The sequence below is a fragment of the Oncorhynchus mykiss genome, chromosome 18 (assembly GCF_057628025.1).
Source record: "Oncorhynchus mykiss isolate SJ-2025 chromosome 18, ASM5762802v1, whole genome shotgun sequence".
In the NCBI taxonomy this organism is placed as follows: domain Eukaryota; kingdom Metazoa; phylum Chordata; class Actinopteri; order Salmoniformes; family Salmonidae; genus Oncorhynchus; species Oncorhynchus mykiss.
The window spans coordinates 67,174,844-67,193,876 of record NC_143039.1 but is presented as its reverse complement, the minus strand read 5'-3'; the positions used below and the strand labels follow the sequence as shown (position 1 = coordinate 67,193,876).

The 19,033-nt window shown below is 45.2% G+C and overlaps 1 protein-coding gene across 1 annotated transcript in view; it reads left to right on the top strand.

The window, feature by feature from the left end:
* col1a2 (collagen, type I, alpha 2) overlaps positions 1 to 19,033 on the top strand; it is a 23,701-nt gene extending 4,668 nt beyond the window's left edge. Inside the window, exons 5-49 of the mRNA XM_090209191.1 lie at positions 595 to 651; positions 1,447 to 1,491; positions 3,212 to 3,265; positions 3,629 to 3,682; positions 3,867 to 3,920; positions 4,033 to 4,086; positions 4,641 to 4,694; positions 5,182 to 5,226; positions 5,637 to 5,735; positions 6,043 to 6,096; positions 6,454 to 6,552; positions 6,764 to 6,808; positions 7,489 to 7,587; positions 7,691 to 7,744; positions 7,853 to 7,960; positions 8,066 to 8,119; positions 8,268 to 8,366; positions 8,502 to 8,555; positions 8,778 to 8,876; positions 9,158 to 9,211; positions 9,681 to 9,734; positions 9,842 to 9,949; positions 10,215 to 10,259; positions 10,468 to 10,566; positions 10,853 to 10,960; positions 11,233 to 11,286; positions 11,403 to 11,456; positions 12,534 to 12,587; positions 12,718 to 12,771; positions 12,982 to 13,089; positions 13,210 to 13,263; positions 13,546 to 13,599; positions 13,699 to 13,860; positions 14,166 to 14,273; positions 14,573 to 14,680; positions 14,827 to 14,880; positions 15,109 to 15,216; positions 15,315 to 15,368; positions 15,531 to 15,638; positions 15,860 to 15,913; positions 16,029 to 16,136; positions 16,386 to 16,632; positions 16,960 to 17,144; positions 17,444 to 17,686; positions 17,980 to 19,033. Coding sequence (XP_090065317.1) covers positions 595 to 651; positions 1,447 to 1,491; positions 3,212 to 3,265; positions 3,629 to 3,682; positions 3,867 to 3,920; positions 4,033 to 4,086; positions 4,641 to 4,694; positions 5,182 to 5,226; positions 5,637 to 5,735; positions 6,043 to 6,096; positions 6,454 to 6,552; positions 6,764 to 6,808; positions 7,489 to 7,587; positions 7,691 to 7,744; positions 7,853 to 7,960; positions 8,066 to 8,119; positions 8,268 to 8,366; positions 8,502 to 8,555; positions 8,778 to 8,876; positions 9,158 to 9,211; positions 9,681 to 9,734; positions 9,842 to 9,949; positions 10,215 to 10,259; positions 10,468 to 10,566; positions 10,853 to 10,960; positions 11,233 to 11,286; positions 11,403 to 11,456; positions 12,534 to 12,587; positions 12,718 to 12,771; positions 12,982 to 13,089; positions 13,210 to 13,263; positions 13,546 to 13,599; positions 13,699 to 13,860; positions 14,166 to 14,273; positions 14,573 to 14,680; positions 14,827 to 14,880; positions 15,109 to 15,216; positions 15,315 to 15,368; positions 15,531 to 15,638; positions 15,860 to 15,913; positions 16,029 to 16,136; positions 16,386 to 16,632; positions 16,960 to 17,144; positions 17,444 to 17,686; positions 17,980 to 18,126 — 3,867 coding nt within the window. The 3' untranslated portion in view covers positions 18,127 to 19,033. The remainder of the gene's footprint in view (positions 1 to 594; positions 652 to 1,446; positions 1,492 to 3,211; positions 3,266 to 3,628; positions 3,683 to 3,866; positions 3,921 to 4,032; positions 4,087 to 4,640; positions 4,695 to 5,181; positions 5,227 to 5,636; positions 5,736 to 6,042; positions 6,097 to 6,453; positions 6,553 to 6,763; positions 6,809 to 7,488; positions 7,588 to 7,690; positions 7,745 to 7,852; positions 7,961 to 8,065; positions 8,120 to 8,267; positions 8,367 to 8,501; positions 8,556 to 8,777; positions 8,877 to 9,157; positions 9,212 to 9,680; positions 9,735 to 9,841; positions 9,950 to 10,214; positions 10,260 to 10,467; positions 10,567 to 10,852; positions 10,961 to 11,232; positions 11,287 to 11,402; positions 11,457 to 12,533; positions 12,588 to 12,717; positions 12,772 to 12,981; positions 13,090 to 13,209; positions 13,264 to 13,545; positions 13,600 to 13,698; positions 13,861 to 14,165; positions 14,274 to 14,572; positions 14,681 to 14,826; positions 14,881 to 15,108; positions 15,217 to 15,314; positions 15,369 to 15,530; positions 15,639 to 15,859; positions 15,914 to 16,028; positions 16,137 to 16,385; positions 16,633 to 16,959; positions 17,145 to 17,443; positions 17,687 to 17,979) is intronic.

Genomic DNA, 19,033 nt, shown 5'->3' with positions numbered 1-19,033 from the left:
ATGTTTTCACTGGCTGGCAATTTTTTTCCCCCGAAAATGGAGGACATTTGTAACTCTAAACGTGACCAGTAGAACTCCTCTGTTTAGGTTTGTTACCGGGGCATGGCACTTGGTTCCTCTTTCAAATCAGCCATGGTAAAAGTGTTCAGAGTGTCCCTTGAATACTTACCTAGTACTCTCTAGGGATGAGTTCAATTGGGTGGTATTGACCCCATGACCTCATATACCCTTATGACTTTATACCCTGTTGACCTATGAACCTTTGACTCCATGATGACCCCCTGACACTGTAAATCATAAACATGGCTTACACACACAAAGTGATTGGAGGTTCCAATGACCTTTTATTCTGAGAATTACGTTTTAGACTAAAATCTAGTTTTAGACTCATTTTCAATACTGGGAAAGTTTGTCAATATTGTTCAGTATGGTTCATCATGGTTGACTCTAAGAACTACTACTCTGATGTCTCAGGACCCTCTGGGATTAACCAATGGAATTATGACTACTATACCATTATCTTTTGTCAAACATGGCTTTTATTAATTGTTCATTTCTGTGATAATAATGTGTGTCCCTGTTTTGTTTTGCCAGAACTTTGCTGCTCAGTTTGATGGAGGAAAAGGCAGCGACCCCGGACCTGGACCCATGGTGAGGCCCCCACAAGAGAGAGAGAGACCCTGAATTAACCCCAAATTAAACCCTCACCCCTAACCAGTTGGCACACCCTGTAGGCCCTAACTACTTGGCACTAGCACTGGCACTGGCACTGTCCCTGCTTAGCCCTTAGGCCATTATTCCCTTGTCACTAGTCCTTGCCTAGCCCCTGACCCCTAGGCATTTGTATGGATCTGATAAGATGGATGTAAGCAAGCAATGTTGTGAAAATTCCACCTGGCCTTTTGGAGGACAAGGTAGAGTTGTAACCGTGAAGCTGATAGCCTTTCATAATCTTATCAGTGCCTATGAAGTAGGCTTTCTTCTGGGATTCAGCCAGAAACTGCATTGTAGATCCTGAGCTGTTACAAAACTGATCATAACCTCTTCATCGTCCAGTATATGACACCAAACCCTGGACATAATAGGTGCACTGCAGTTATTTCTTCATCTATTTCTTCATCTGTTCCTGTTACCAATTCGGTAACCATGAATAATGTATTACCATTTTATTCTCTTTAAATCTTATCCCTCTTCTTCCCAAATCATTTAAGATTTAAATTTGGATAAGATGTCACACATTTCACACAGCCTTTCTCTGCTATTTTAAGCGTTTTTGTTATTATTTTTGCTATTTTAAACGTTTTTGTTTGACATTTTTCCAATTTCATTCCCCCTGCAGTGACTCATATCCGAATTGGACGTCCATTTTGATTGAACAGTATTAAGATCATGTACAGTAACTTTACTTTGATCTGATTTCAATGTGCTTTGTCTTTCTCTCCTCAGGGTTTGATGGGATCTAGAGGGCCCAACGGACCTCCCGGATCCCCTGTAAGTAGTTCTCAAATGACACAAGGTGGTTTATTTTTCTCATATAAACTCAACATGAAGGCCAAGAGGTTTTCCTGACTCAGTGACCTGGCCAGGAAAAATGTACAGGCCCTAGTACAGCCCCTAACTAGGACTCCTACTATAGCCCCTAACTAGGACCCTACTATAGCCCCTAACTAGGACCCCTACTATAGCCCCTAACTAGGGCCCTACTATAGCCCCTAACTATGACCCTACTATAGCCCCTAACTAGGACCCTACTATAGCCCCTAACTAGGACCCCTACTATAGCCCCTAACTAGGACCCCCTACTATAGCCACTAACTAGGACCCTACTATAACCACTAATTAGGACCCCTACTATAGCCACTAACTAGGACCCTTACTATAGCCACTAACTAGGACCCTTACTATAGCCACTAACTAGGACCCTTACTATAGCCACTAACTAGGACCCCTAACTAGGACCCTACTATAGTCACTAATTAGTACCCTACTATAGACCCTAGCTAGGACCCCTACTATAGCCCCTAACTAGGACCCCTAACTAGGACCCCTACTATAGCCCCTAACTAGGACCCCTAACTAGGACCCCTACTATAGCTCCTAACTAGGACCCCTAACTAGGACCCCTACTATAGCCCCTAACTAGGACCCCTACTATAGCCCCCAACTAGGACCCCTACTATAGCTCCTTACTAGGACCCCTACTATAGCTCCTAACTAGGACCCCTAACTAGGACCCCTACTATAGCCCCTAACTAGGACCCCTACTATAGCCCCCAACTAGGACCCCTACTATAGCCCCTAAATAGGACCCCCTACTATAGCCCCTAACTAGGACCCCTAACTAGGACCCTACTATAGCCCCTAACTAGGACCCCTAACTAGGACCCTACTATAGCCACTAATTAGTACCCTACTATAGACCCTAGCTAGGACCCCTACTATAGCCCCTAACTAGGACCCCTAACTAGGACCCCTACTATAGCCCCTAACTAGGACCCCTACTATAGCCCCTAACTAGGACCCCTACTATAGCCCCTAACTAGGACCCCTAACTAGGACCCTACTATAGCCCCTAACTAGGACCCCTACTATAGCCCCTAACTAGGACCCCTAACTAGGACCCCTACTATAGCCCCTAAATAGGACCCCTAACTAGGACCCCTACTATAGCCCCCAACTAGGACCCCCTACTATAGCCCCTAAATAGGACCCCCTACTATAGCCCCTAACTAGGACCCCTAACTAGGACCCTACTATAGCCCCTAACTAGGACCCCTAACTAGGACCCTACTATAGCCACTAATTAGTACCCTACTATAGACCCTAGCTAGGACCCCTACTATAGCCCCTAACTAGGACCCCTAACTAGGACCCCTACTATAGCCCCTAACTAGGACCCCTACTATAGCCCCTAACTAGGACCCCTACTATAGCCCCTAACTAGGACCCCTAACTAGGACCCTACTATAGCCCCTAACTAGGACCCCTACTATAGCCCCTAACTAGGACCCCTAACTAGGACCCCTACTATAGCCCCTAAATAGGACCCCTAACTAGGACCCTACTATAGCCCCTAACTAGGGATCAGATCACATGTTCAGGATGGAATAAGTCCTGGTTCTACTCATCACACCAAACTGATCACATAGTAATAAAACAATGTCTAATTTGGATAAATCGACTCACTGTTGTGTCATTTTCCCATCAACAGGGACCCCAAGGATTCACAGGACACGCTGGAGAGCCTGGAGAGCCCGGACAGACTGTAAGATAACTCTCTCATGGAAACTGTAACCCACTGTAACATTCTCTCTATAACAGGTTGATCAGAGCTCAGCATGTAACTCTATACATATCCCCGTACTCTCTCTCCTCTACCCCTTATCCCACATCTTCAACACTGTCTCATGTAGTATAGTTATAGTCCAACACATCCCCACCCAGTGATACCCCATAGTCAATTTGGACTAAACAGATATTAATTTCTCATACCTGTGCGTTAACCATTTAAACTCTACAGACACAGATGAAGCCATCTACACTACTACACAGAAAGGCAACCTAGAGCACTGAACACATAATTTGACTATGACCTTAACCCTGACCTCTGACATCTCTCTCATCCAAGGGCTCCATTGGTGCTCGTGGACCTTCTGGATCCGCTGGCAAGCCCGGTGAGGATGTAAGTAAAACGTTAAAATTCTTGGTGTTATTTTGGTCTAACTGTTGGTTTAATAACTATCTACCTGTGGCACTACTTGCCTACTGGGGCAATTAGCGAATGTGGAAAATGCTACAGACACATGCTATCATGATAGTGGACCTACAGTATACACATCTAATGCAGCTTGTCTGTTCAATTCTAGGGTAACAACGGCAGACCTGGAAAGCCTGGTGACAGAGGTGGCCCTGGAACTCAGGTAAGGGCAATGTCCAGAGCTGACAGACTTTAACAAAATATACATTGACACTAAATATACATGAATCTATAAAGTGTTATCACATAAAACCTCTTCTTTCCCTCCTCTGTAGGGTGCTCGTGGATTCCCCGGAACTCCTGGACTTCCTGGAATGAAGGGACACAGAGTGAGTATTTACATAAACACCTGCCTGGCCCTGCCTCTCCTAACGACCTCCCAACAACCCTGTTATACAGTATCCCCGGTTACAGATAGAGATTACTTGTATAGAGCAGACATGATTCTCCATTCCACATGTCTGTTCTACGTAATACATTTGTATCTGGATGTTCTGTAATGTTGCACCCCACTGAACCCGGTCACACACTTCCCTTGTAGTGCTCATCACAAATGACACCCTATTCCCTATTCCCCCCCACTGTGGCTCTGGTGAGATGCAGATATAGTCTATAGAAAAGACTAGTAATGATGGGAAATTAGGAGTTTTGTCCCATGAGAAGCTGAGCGAAAATGCATCCTACATCAAACAGAATACAATTAGCAGAGATCTCTAGATTAAACTCAAATTAATATTCCCTCACCAGATAATCAATATGAGAATCAATATGATCTGAACGATAAGTGGGTCTGGGAGATTATTTGTTTCCTGTTCTTAATTGATTTTAGACTATAATAATTGTGTATTGTCTCAGGACCTAACCTGTTCTCTTTGTGCTCCAGGGTTACAATGGTCTGGATGGACGCAAGGGAGAGTCTGGTTCAGGAGGTGCTAAGGTAATGTTGCAGCCACAGTACATCCTCCTCAATCACAACCTAATTCCTTTATCCCTGTCAAATCCCACAGATGGCACAGGAGGTGTAACAGACATTTAGCTTTCATCTTTGTAGGCCACAGATTAGGCCTATTCCTGGACTAAAAAAACACTTTCAATGGAGAGATCCATTGTGCAAGCTTTTGACTTGACGTATAAGATTAACCTGGGTCCGGAAACCTACCCTGTAACACCTAAAAGTAAAGTGAATTTCACATACAGTAGCACATTTTAGTGCACGTTTAGTCACAATCCCGCTACATTGATAGCAGTTACTCAAATATCAGTGTTTGTTTTACCACTTGTTCACCATAGTACCTACATAAATCTCTGAGAATTACATTTCTATTACAACCGTGTTTACCAATCTAGATATATCCAGTGTTCACACCGTTCGTAACCTATGACCTCCTGTCATCTGAATACGTGTTCTCCTGCTTCTCCCATAGGGTGAGACAGGTGCCCATGGAGCTAACGGAAACCCCGGACCAGCTGTAAGTTCACACATTGTCACCCTTCTCTTTTTCATCATATTGTTCCCAAGAGGAAAATGTCAAAATTAGCATGTTGTCAGGTGCTAGCCCGAGCCATATGTATCACTAATAGAACATGTCACCTGCATAGCCGAGCCTGAATGTACCTCACATTGATTCTTTACCATTTGTCACGTGCAAAATCCATTGCGTTCACATGGCTGATTGCAAAGGAAACAATGGAGATGAGTACTTGCTGTATCCTCTTCACTGTCTACTGATCACCAATCACTATGTATTATCCTCGTTGGGAAATCAAATGTACAACCAGTAATATATCATATACTATACTCACTATATACACGCACTTAAAAATAAATACACACTTGTACTCAACCATACTCTCTCTCTGCCTCTCTTCCCCACCTCAGGGTTCTCGTGGTCTGAATGGTGAGAGAGGCCGTGCCGGCCCTGCTGGCCCCGCTGGTGCCCGTGGTGCTGATGGAAGCACCGGACCCGCCGGCCCTGCTGTGAGTGCTACTTCTCCTTTGACCCCATAACCTCTGACCCCTTAACCTTATGGATAACCTAGGAGTGACCCCTCTGTAGAAGTTACTGTATCTGCCTAGTTAAATAAAAAAGATTACAAAAATCTTTAGGCCCAGATCTGATCTAGGACCAGCTTATCCCTCTCGTAATCCTAACCTAAATCATTACAGGTGGAAATGCTAAAACTGAAGTTAGATCGTCCGCTTCTAGGGGTAGCTTCATCTTACAACACTTTCTGTAACCCTTGACCTCTATTTCACTGTCATCTCTCTATTTCCTGTTTCCCAGGGTCCTCTTGGAGCAGCTGGCCCCCCTGGTTTCCCTGGAGCCCCTGGCCCCAAGGTGAGGGATGTCATCATGGTCATCTCCAAAGCATTTCTTCATGATCACAATCCTTAGTATATCATGGACATTATTAGTGTGGACACCAGAGAAGATTCCCAGTTCTGGGAACCGTAGAACCACATCTAAAGAGCTTTCTCAACACCCATCATGATTCTCTAATTGGTTATCACTATCCGATAATCTGATTGATTTACTGTCTAAACTAAAGAGACCAATCATGTTGACCAAACTAATGATTCCATACATAGTATTCCTATGGGGATTTCTATACCATAAAACATCTATATAACATCATAAAACATTTTATTACCCATTTGAATGGATTGTGTGACTGTCAAAATGTTACTGTAACAGGGAGAGATCGGAGGTGCTGGAGCCAATGGCCCATCCGGACCTCAGGGAGGCAGAGGAGAGCCCGGTACTAATGGAGCCGTTGGCCCCGTCGGTCCCGTTGTAAGTATACACTACCAACAAACTACAACATTATCAGTGTGAAATATGTCATATTGAAGGCTTTCTTGATGTTCTTGTTACCTGGTCCTGAAATACATACTGTAACTCTCTCCATTGGTCATATATATTTTCTATCATGTTGGTTGGTTTCTTGGCATCTCTACACACTTGTCTGTATAACACTCTCTCTTTCCTTTTCCTCTCCTTGTAGGGTAACCCTGGTAACAATGGTATCAACGGCGCCAAGGGAGCTGCTGTAAGTATTCTGGCCATAGTTGCATTGTGGTTAGACTAGATTGACAGTCCAAAGGTAATTTAGGGTGAGACAAAGGTCAAGATGTAGAATCTTGTTCACTTGAGCCTTGGACTCATGTAGGCATGATATGAGTTATGATTGAAGCACAGCAGTTGACTTATCAGCAAATAGCACACTCAAATAGCACACTCAAATAGCACACTCAAATAGCACACTCAAATAGCACACTCAAATAGCACACTCAAATAGCACACTCAAATAGCATCAACAACGAATCACTTTAGCTTTAGAATTCATGAAGGACAAAAATGAATTCAGTTGTTCCCACATTACATGGAAGTGATATTAGCCATAAGTAACTGTTCTAGTGACACCATTGGATATTGGGTGATTAGGTACTGTGATTAGATCATGTGATTATATAATGTGATTGGGTACGATTATGGTAATGTGATTAGGTGATGTTATGGTAATGTGATTAGGTGATGGTATGGTACTGGGATTAGGTAATGTGATTAGATCATGTGGTTATATAATGTGATTGGGTACGATTATGGTAATGTGATTAGGTAATGTGATTAGGTAATGTGATTAGGTAATGTTATGATCATGTTTATGCAGTAGGTACCACAGCTGTCTTCTTACTCACCACTCTTCCATCCTGTGTGTGTGTGTTCTAGGGTCTCCCCGGTGTTGCTGGAGCCCCTGGTTTCCCCGGCCCAAGAGGAGGTCCCGGCCCCCAGGGCCCTCAGGGATCCACTGGAGCTAGAGGCCTTGGTGTGAGTACCGCTGGCCCTAAAAAGCAGTTCAACAACACTTTACTAACACAATCTGTATGAATATTGAGGTATTGATCATGTATCTGTGTCTCTTTGACTGCAGGGTGACCCTGGACCCTCTGGACAAAAAGGAGATTCTGGTGCTAAGGGAGAGCCTGTGAGTATCCATACGACTGCTGTTATGCAGTATAGGTATGCTCTAGCATTATGTCAGTACATGGTGTGTGTTTGTGGCAGTCTCTAATGTCTCTGCTTTCTCCTTCAGGGTCACTCTGGTGTCCAGGGTGCCGCTGGTCCCGCTGGTGAGGAGGGCAAGAGAGGCTCAACTGGCGAGGTTGGTGCCACTGGGCCCGCTGGTCTGCGTGGAGCTAGAGTGAGTATATCATACCAGACCCAGTGTGGGGGTACAGTCTTGGTGTATTGCTATACGGTGCAGGTGAGTGGTTATGGTTGACTCATGTCTGTTTGTGTCTCATAGGGAGGTGCTGGAACTCGTGGTCTGCCTGGTCTGGAGGGAAGAGGTGGTCCCATTGTAAGTCTCCCAAAATATTCTGTTTAATAAATATTATTAACCATGATGAAAGTTGTTCAAATGCAGGAAGAAAATAGTGAATTTTACCTTGTAATATAGTGACTGTTCTGTACTCATGGGTTCCTCTTCCTCCTCCCCTCTCTGCCAGGGTATGCCCGGAGCTCGTGGAGCCACCGGCCCTGGTGGTATCCGTGGAGCCCCTGGTGATGCCGGTCGTGCTGGCGAGTCTGGTCTGACTGGAGCCAGAGTAAGTGTCACACACACCTGTCAATCATGTTTCAATAAGATGTGTAATGGATTCTCTGTCTAATCTCTGAACCAAATATAGCATGTGATCTCTATCTGTGATGCTAAATGACTAACAAGTAATGTCTGTTAATAGGGCCTGCCCGGAAACTCTGGACAGGGTGGACCCCCAGGCAAGGAAGGCCCATCTGTAAGTAATTAAACATCTCCAATATTCATCCTTTCAAATACTGTATATCCTAAAATATTAGAATACAATGAATTTGCTGGTCATAATAATGGATTGGTTCTAAGCACTGACGTGGTATTGGTGGTATGGTTACAGTAACCCACCCCATCCACCAACGATGTTAAAACCCACCTAGTGGTGGTGTGCCATATCTGATCCCCGTTGGTTGGTGTCCTATTCTAGGGTGCTGCTGGTCTGGACGGACGCACTGGTCCCCCCGGCCCAACTGGACCCAGAGGCCAGCCCGGTAACATCGGATTCCCCGGCCCCAAGGGACCTGGAGTAAGTAGAACCAGGAAGTAAAACCAGGAAGTTGATCTACTAGCGTGAGATTGGACTGTGAGAGAGACAACTGGGTTGTTGATGCACTTCGATATGGGCAAAATAGGATCAAATTAATAAACAGGAAGTGATATGGATCGCAGAATAGGATCAAAAGAATAAACAGGAAGTAAAATTGAAGAACAGAATTTGGACAGAAAATGCTCGTATATTCTGTCAACCAACATGAAACGATGATCATCTGACGTTTCCATGGTCTCTTCTTCATTCTCGCCCTCCAGGGTGAGGCTGGCAAAGGTGGTGATAAGGGACCAACTGGTGCAACTGGTCTGAGAGTAAGTACCCCCGCATCAGACAACATTCATTACATTATCAACTCTCTACTGGTCTGAGAGTAAGTACCCCCGCATCAGACAACATTCACTACATTATCAACTCTCTACTGGTCTGAGAGTAAGTACCCTCGCATCAGACAACATTCATTACATTATCAACTCTCTACTGGTCTGAGAGTAAGTACCCCCGCATCAGACAACATTCACTACATTATCAACTCTCTACTGGTCTGAGAGTAAGTACCCCCGCATCAGACAACATTCACTACATTATCAACTATCTACTGTTAAAGGCATTCATTTACTACTATGGTAGCCATCTCTCAAATTACTTACTCTACATCTATAGTCATTTATTACAAAAGAGTTGTGTTTCCGCAATGAACTTTGACTGAACTACCATGTATCATAGATCATTCACCTGCTGCCAGTGTCAGTGTTTCACCTAGCTCTCCCTGTCTCTACTTAGGGCGGCCCAGGTGCTGATGGTAACAATGGAGCCCCCGGCCCAGCTGGAGTCGTTGTAAGTAGTCTACACTATTTCCTCTAAATACACAGTAAGAACGAGAATCTAATCTTACAGTGAATTGCATTTGATTTGATTGAACTTGATTCTCTCCTCTTCTACAGGGTAACGCTGGTGAGAAGGGAGAGCAGGGACCCTCTGGTGCACCAGGTTTCCAGGGTCTGCCCGGCCCCGCTGGACCTGCTGGAGAGGCTGGCAAACCTGGCAACCAAGTGAGCAACTCAACCTAGAACCTGTGATCTGTAACACAAACCCACTGTACATCCACAAACACATAAACACTTCCACAAACCTACATCCACAAAGCCGTAACAAAGTTCAAACAAATACATTTACCCTGTAACACAAACTTAACAGCAAATTTTAGTTTATAGAAATGTTACCTCCTTTTTCCTCCGTCTCAGTATATTCTCTTTATTCGAATAGTATTCTCACTATGTAATATCTTGCACTAACAAAGCATTCATCTCTCAACAGGGTATGCACGGAGACCAGGGACTCCCTGGACCCGCTGGCGTCAAGGTATGTCCACTCATGAATACCTCTCACAGACCATTAACTATGATCTTCTGACAGCTGGTCAACTGTACACCTGTTGCCATGCACATGATCCTGTTCACTCATTTACATCTTTATATACATCTCACACCCACACACCTGTAGTGTATACATACTGTGATGTGCCCATGGCAGATGCTGACAGCCACCCTCTCTCTCTGTCTGTTCCTAGGGAGAGCGTGGAAACTCTGGTCCTGCTGGCTCTGCTGGATCTCAGGGTGCCATCGGTGCTCGTGGACCTGCTGGAACTCCAGGCCCCGATGGTGGCAAGGTGATCCCAGCTCTATGAAGGGCTTAGAACCATATTACTGTTGTAAACAATGCCCAGAGTTTATCCTGGTCATGTTGTGTGGTCTGCAATATCTTCTGGCCCTACAATAGATCTGGTAGTACCAATGTATGGTTTTGATGAAGACGCAACCCGATTCTGTATGAGAAATACACCACTGTTCTTTTAAGCACTGTAGTCAGATGAAGCTCCTAACCACTCATGGTCTTGCTCCATGAGATGGATAGCTGATAGGTGGAACCATTCTTCACCAATGTCTGTGTTTCAGGGAGAGCCTGGTTCTGTCGGCATTGCTGGCGGCCCTGGACACCAAGGACCCGGTGGCATGCCCGGTGAGCGCGGTGCCGGTGGTACTCCTGGACCCAAGGGTGAGAAGGTAAGTCCCCCAGAATATGCCGCAAGTAAACATATAAAAAAAAGTAACATTTCACAAGATAAAAGTTGAATAAGAGCTGTAATTGATGTCAATTATCATTTCTGATTGGAAATGCAGCGCTTCATAGTTATTTTACAATACAAACATTGGGAGAATTTGACATTCTTAGCCTTAATGCAGCATCTTCTCTGATAGACCTTGACTAAAAACAATAAAATAGAATGGTTATTTTAAACGAGTGACTAATGTGTTTTCCCATCTTTCGAATCTAGGGTGAGGGTGGACACAGAGGACTTGAGGGTAACATGGGAAGAGATGGAGCCCGTGTAAGTTCCTCTCTCATCTCATTAGGTCAATTTCACAGTGAAAACAACATCCAATACATTGTTATTGTGTCTCTATTGTGTTTTAGTCTGACTTTGTGCCTTGTGTCTCTTTCTAGGGTCCCGCCGGACCAAGTGGACCCCCTGGACCTTCCGGTGCTAATGGTGAAAAGGTAAACAGCCTGAATATCGTCTCCCTTAGTCCTCAACACATTAAAGGACAGCAAAGGATGAATGAAACACATTGGTTCAGATGATGAGAAATGTTGTGGGGCTCACTTAGGGAAGATTTGTCAACGATTATGCACATCCAAGATGGAGTACCGTTCACTCACCTACAGAGCAGGAATAGCAAGGCTTCTTCAAGACTCTTTGGCTCTTCACAATTGATCAAGATATGGAATGGACTATATTGCTGAGTATGGTCATTCTGAATATTTGGACAACAACAAAGGCCTCTAGTCCAGACCAGAGAGAAGAACTAGTTGCGCCCCATCTGCCACGGTCCGTGCAACCCGGGATCCTTGGAGTGTCCCTACCCCATTGAAGTGGAAATTATATACAGCTGAAATTTGAAATGGTTAAGGTAAGGGTTCGGTAATGGTTAAGTTAGGAGTTTGGGTTAGAGTTTAGGGTATGGATGACCCAAGGATTCCAGATAGCACTGACCCACCTGCCACAGCTTCTGAATCTAGAACCTCAACGTTGCCATTTGCAGGACAGTTTTCAGTAGCACACTGCCAAGGTCCAAACAGCTGATGTCATCTTCAAATGATGGAAACCTATGTCACGGTCAGGAGGGTGCACCATAGCGCCAATATATTGTTTTATGATTTGCATCAGAAAACAAAACATAACATTTTTGATTGGACAAGTACCTCCCTGTTTCAATTTCTGATTGAAAAAGTACCTCCCTGTTTCAAAAACGTTTTCCTCTGTGCTGTGCCTACTGGACATGCCCCTGGAAGACACAACACTGCCTGGACACCGGCTCTATTATACACCACCACACTTCAAATTCCTCTGCCAGGATATGGCAACTCATTGTTTTGCCTGTTTTGGAAACAAATGGTAGTTTATACGCTTCAACTTGAATACTGGACATCCTGTGGAACTCGAAAGGCTAGGGTTCATTGATCAAAGTTATGCAGACCATGAAGAAATGTTCTACATCTGAGCTTCCAAGCTGATTCTTTTCAGATTTTTGGGTTGATTCAGCCTTTACATTCTCCATCTTTGCTCTCTTTCAGGGTGAGTCTGGCTCCTTCGGCCCTGCCGGACCTGCTGGTCTCCGTGGACCCAGTGTAAGTACCTACAACTACTTATATAACACATTATCACACTTCAAAGGAATTAAGGACTAACATGATCTACTATTCAGAATGTCTTCCCAAAAACACCAGTCAACCCTATCATGTTCCTGCTCTGTTTTAGGGAGAGCGTGGAGAGGGTGGACCTGCCGGACCTCCTGGCTTTGCCGGACCCCCTGTAAGTACTGCTTCAGTTGATACCCTGAAACCACACATAAACATGTCCCATGTATGCATCAGAAAATAGTGATTTTCTTTAACATGGAGACGTATACCCTCAAACATGTGTTCAATTTTATGTACGTGCGCCAACACACACACACACACACTACCTTGTGTTGCTGCGGCCCTTGTTCTGTTCTGACCCGTGTCTTTGTGTTCCATGCAGGGTTCTGATGGTCAGTCTGGACCTAGAGGAGAGAAAGGACCCGCTGGTGGGAAGGGAGATGTCGGCCCCGCCGGCCCTGCTGGACCTGCTGGCCAATCTGGACCTTCTGTAAGTCTCACTCAGAAATGCTATCTTCAACGGGAATCAACAATATCCATTCACACAGACATGTACTGTAAATCCTCACTGGGAATTATATCATTTACTGACTTTTCTTGTCTTGTCTAGGGTGCTAGTGGACCCGCTGGCCCCCCTGGTGGTCGTGGTGATGCTGGACCTTCTGTAAGTACTGTCACTGATATCACACACACACGATACCACAGGTGGCTGCTGAGGGGAGGACGGCTCATAATAATGTCTGGAATGGAGTCAATGGAATGAACCATATGGAAACCATTTGTTTTATGTGTTTCATACCATTCCAATGACTTCGTTCCTGCCATTACTATGAGCTCATCCTCCCCAATTAAGGTGCCACTAGCCACCTGTGAATGACACCCCATCTCTCTGTGACCCAGTGATCGTGGCTGCTTTCTACCTTTGACCTCTGTTCTTTCTCTTCAGGGTCTGACTGGTTTCCCTGGTGCTGCCGGTAGAGTTGGAGGCCCCGGTCCCGCTGTAAGTACACACACACACACACACACACACACACACACACACACCTCTCACTTTTTTCCCCTCAACAACCACTTATTCCGTCCTCTTCCCTACACACAGGGTATTTCTGGGCCCCCTGGCTCCGCCGGTCCCGCTGGTAAGGATGGCCCTCGTGGTCTCCGTGGTGATTCTGGTCCCGGGGGACCTCAGGGAGAGCATGGACAAATTGGACCCTCTGGTATCGCTGGAGACAAGGGACCCACTGGAGAGAGCGGTCCTCCCGTAAGTCTTCATAGCTCCCATTGAGGCTTCTTCTCAAGAATGGATGAGATTGATGTCATGCCTTTCACTAGCCTGGTCCCAGATCTGTTTGTTCTGTTTTGCAATAGGACCATAGGAGTAGGCAAAACAGCACAGAACAGATCTGGGACCAGGCTAGCTTTTCATTTGGTCTCAAAGCATTTTACATTGTTTGGGCAGCGTAACAAAACACCCCCATTCACCACTAATGGTGATAGGGGGAGGTGATAGTGTTTCTTTCTCTGCATTTCTCCACTCTCACCTCCTGATCTCCTGTCCCTGTTCAGGGTGCTCCTGGTACCGCTGGACCCCAAGGTGTGCTCGGACCCTCTGGCTTCGTTGGTCTGCCTGGTTCCCGTGGTGACAAGGGTCTTCCTGGTGGTCCTGGTGCTGTGGTGAGAACATCAAACCTTCTGTTATTTCAAAACATTATTCAAACTGCCTTAGCAGACATATCCGACTGCAGAACATAAAAAAGCTCTGAAATGTGCTATTTGGCATATAATATTGGAATGATCCAAAATGGGCTAAATCACACTTCTTGAAAATGACAGGCTATTCCAGACTAGTGCAGCCCATACAACCATATCAGTCTGCGTTGCAATCCATTGATGAGTTATGGATACAGTACATTGACTGTTACTATGGTATGTGTTTGTACTGTGTTGATCCTGTGATACTGTGTGCCATTCAGGGTGAGCCTGGTAGACTTGGACCCGCTGGTGCCTCTGGACCCCGTGGTCCCGCTGGTAACATTGGCATGCCCGGTATGACTGGTACTCAGGGAGAGGCTGGACGTGAGGTAAGGATTGATTGATTCATTCATTCATTGATTTGTTAAACAAGTACTTAGAGCCTGTAAGTAAACATATGGCTCAAAATCGAAATTACAGTTCACGTGCAGTTCCCATGGCAGCGCAATTAACATGCTATTTTGTCACCCCACAGGGTAGCACTGGCAACGATGGACCTCCCGGCCGTCCCGGAACTGCTGGCTTCAAGGTACACTCCTCTCTCATGTGTGGTATAGGGTGAAGTTGCCCCTAGACGCTGATTTGGGGGTCAGTTTTGCATTTTCCCCACTAATGGTTAAGGTTAGGATTGGGAGAGGGGAAGCTGATTCCATTTTACATCACAGGAACATGAAACATTCATATGAACGGACCTTCATATCAGTTGAAACAATGTCTTGAACTTTCAACTTTCAACCTTGAACTTTGCCCCTTGCAGGGTGACCGTGGTGAGCCTGGTTCTCCTGGAGCCCTTGGAAGCTCTGGTCAACCCGGACCTAACGGACCCTCCGGCGCCGTCGGCAGACCTGGAAACCGTGGAGAGTCTGTAAGTTCATATTCACATAAAACAAACATAACTTCTCCACTACACAAAGGAACTGTTATCGTGGTTCCATCTCTTAATCTTCTTCTATTCCTCTCTAGGGCCCAACTGGAAATGGTGGTCCCGTCGGTGCTGCTGGTGCCCGTGGTGCCCCCGTGAGTACCTTATCCAACCTCATCTTGACTCGGACAGCTGAGTTAAGACTTGTCTAATCATTTTAACTATCATAATACATCGCTGTAGCCTAATTGTGCCTATACTGTAGGTCGATATGAAATAACGCATGTCTGTTATGGTTCTGTCTCCTTGTGTTGTAGGGCCCCGCTGGTCCCCGTGGAGAGAAGGGTGGGGCTGGAGAGAAAGGAGACAGAGGCATGAAGGGTCTGCGTGGACATGGTGGTCTCCAGGGAATGCCCGGACCAAACGTAAGTCATGATGACTGCTCTGACCCTCCTGTCTATCCATCCATCCATCCAACATAATATAATCTCATATCCTGAAATAGCCCATATCCCCAAGTTTGTATCACCTCCATTTCATTTTATTTCCACGTCACGTAAAAATCGAAATATTTTACTGTATGACAATGTTCTTATTCTGTAGCAACCCCTAAGGTCTCTAATCTAACCATATATCTCCCCTCCAGGGACCATCTGGTGAGACTGGCTCTGCTGGTATCACTGGACCTGCTGGACCCAGAGTAAGTAACCTGTGCTATCCACATCAAACTCCCTCCATTGTATCTTCCTCCAACTAGACAGATAAAAGGCATGTATTGACAACTGTCCTTGTCATCTCCCTCTGCTTGTTTCTAGGGCCCTGCCGGACCCCATGGTCCCCCTGGTAAGGATGGTAGAGCTGGAGGTCATGGTGCTATCGGACCTGTTGGACACCGTGGTTCCCCTGGACATCTCGGACCTGCTGTGAGTATATCTAGTACTCACACCTGCCTCAGTCAGCCAGTCAGTCAGATAAAAGCCACAGTATGGCTGACAAAGAGGGATGATCTAATAAGCTCTGTGTGAAGGCAGATACTAGCTGTTCACATCCAAACACATAATGTATCTAGGCTAACATGTAATTAGCTTAAACATAACTTCACAAATACAAGTTACACTTGTAGTGACCTTTGACCAAGGTTGAGGTTGTTAACTCTCTTCTCTCGCCCACAGGGTCCCCCCGGCTCTCCTGGTCTTCCCGGACCCGCAGGTCCCGCTGGTGGTGGATACGATCAGTCTGGTGGATACGATGAGTACAGAGCCGACCAGCCCTCTCTCAGGGCCAAGGACTACGAGGTGGACGCCACCATCAAGTCCCTAAACTCCCAGATCGAGAACTTGCTCACCCCCGAGGGTTCCAAGAAGAACCCCGCCCGTACCTGCAGAGACATCAAACTCAGCCACCCTGAATGGAGCAGTGGTGAGTTGGTACCACAGACACAGCTCTGTCTATCTCTTTATTGATTGGTTGACTCACTGAGGTGCCTTAGAACCATCAAACTCTTTTAACCAATAAAATATCTACATCCTTTGAGTCTCAACAACTTTCCACCTCTTTATCTATCACTCTACATTTCACTACCAATACTGTCCTTGAGCAATCAAACTCATAAAATATACAGTATCATGTCGAACCTGAAACTTAAACAACACCTAAACAAAGTAAAACCCCAGTGAAGCATTAATAATAGTGTTATTAGTATTATCAGTGCTAATCAATGTGTCTCGTTCTTGTCCTCCCCTGCAGGTTTCTACTGGATCGACCCCAACCAGGGCTGCATCGCTGACGCCATCAAGGCCCACTGCGACTTCTCCACCGGACACACCTGCATCCACCCTCACCCAGAGAGCATCGCCCGCAAGAACTGGTACAGGAGCTCTGAGAACAAGAAGCACGTCTGGTTCGGAGAGACCATTAACGGTGGTACTGAGGTGAGCAGACTGAACCTGTACTGATTCTAATGACGAGCGGACAGTTTGAACATCAGGAAGACACATTGATTTGATTGGCACACCAGTCTGATTTGAGGCATGTTTTACTAGTATAGTATTGAACCATATGTTTGGCTTACATTAATATCCACTACCCTTAACATGATTGTATTGGTTCCATTTTAGGGAGAGCATCAGACATCTATCTATACGCTTCTTCATCCAGGTTTTTTTTCTAAATGCTTGAGACTATATCTTGACACTGATCCTGTCTTAATTCCTCCTATGTTGTTTCACAGTTTGCGTACAATGACGAGACCCTGAGCCCCCAGAGCATGGCCACTCAGCTGGCCTTCATGCGTCTCCTGGCCAACCAGGCCACCCAGAACATCACGTACCACTGCAAGAACAGCGTAGCGTACATGGACGGCGAGAACGGCAACCTGAAGAAGGCCGTGCTCCTGCAGGGCTCCAACGACGTGGAGCTGAGTGCCGAGGGCAACAGTCGCTTCACTTTCAACGTTCTGGAGGATGGCTGCACTGTAAGTCCCCTTTCTATTTGCACCGCAATGTCTAGATAATAGCCTTGTTTGTTCTCTCTGTGCTCACTCACACAAATAGATGCAGTGCATGGTGGAAGGGTTAACTCAGGCTCAGGGTAGTTTTCTGTAACTTATTGGTTAGTGAAAGAATTTGGGAACCTGACTATTTAAAGTATCATGGGCTACTGTAGGGTATTATTGTAAGTGAAGCATTTGTATGTTTTCACGATTTTATATAATGAGTGGGTGCACTATTCTGATACATGGTTTCTCCTTTTGTCCTACCTCTGCAGAGACACACTGGCCAGTGGAGCAAGACAGTCATTGAATACAGAACAAATAAACCATCTCGCCTGCCCATCCTCGACATTGCACCTTTGGACATTGGTGGAGCTGATCAAGAGTTTGGTTTGGACATTGGCCCAGTCTGTTTCAAATAAATGGACTTATGATAAATTAAAAAAAGAGAGAAAGAAAAAAAGAATCTCTGCCCTTCTTTCTGTGTTGTTTTTATACTGAATGCTGATTTTCCACTGCGCATCCACTTGCTTAAACTGGGCTCTATCGGAGAGGACCAATGGACTGAACGGAGCGTTGTGCAATGCAAATTAATACAGCAGCCCAAAGAGACGCGGGAAAACACCATGTTGTGGGACATGTCATCATTTTGTAAAAAATAAAAGAAGTGTAATAAAAACGCTGAACGTATGCATCACTTTGTGGTCTTTGTATATCTTCCAATGAGGAGGTTTAAAACCACAAAAATATTACAAAAAAAGGTTGAAGCTACCTCATGCCTGTTTTTTTTTTGAAAAAAATATTGAGAACCTGTCTGATCCACAACCTAGAAGTTAAGAGTTCTACGGCTTCAAGCTCCGTCCTGTATCAAAGGTGCTGAATTACTTGAAGCAGAGACCTATGGTGCTAAACATCCAGCTGTGTAGGAGCAGAAAACCACTCTCATTTTTACTGTGTTTCTTTGTATTGACTGAGTCTTGCACAGGTCCCCCCCCTGATTAACCCCATTTTAAGCAGGTGGAATTTCCTAAGTCTGGTCTGATGTTTGTCTGGTTTTGACCGTTTAAAAAAAAACGTTTTTTTGTTCATTTTTGTCTCGAAGTTTTGATTTGTTTTTGTTCAGCCATTTTTCTCCTTCAATTCCCCCTTCAATGCAGTGTTCATGCTGACAGCACATTATTTCATCCATTTTTAATGGATTTTAGGCGGCCTCTCTCTCTCAAAAGAAAAAAACCACAAAGTTTATTGTACCTATTTTGTATATGTGAGATGTTTAAATCGATTGTGAAAAGTTCTGAAATAAAGCATGTCCAATGTTCCCAAACACCA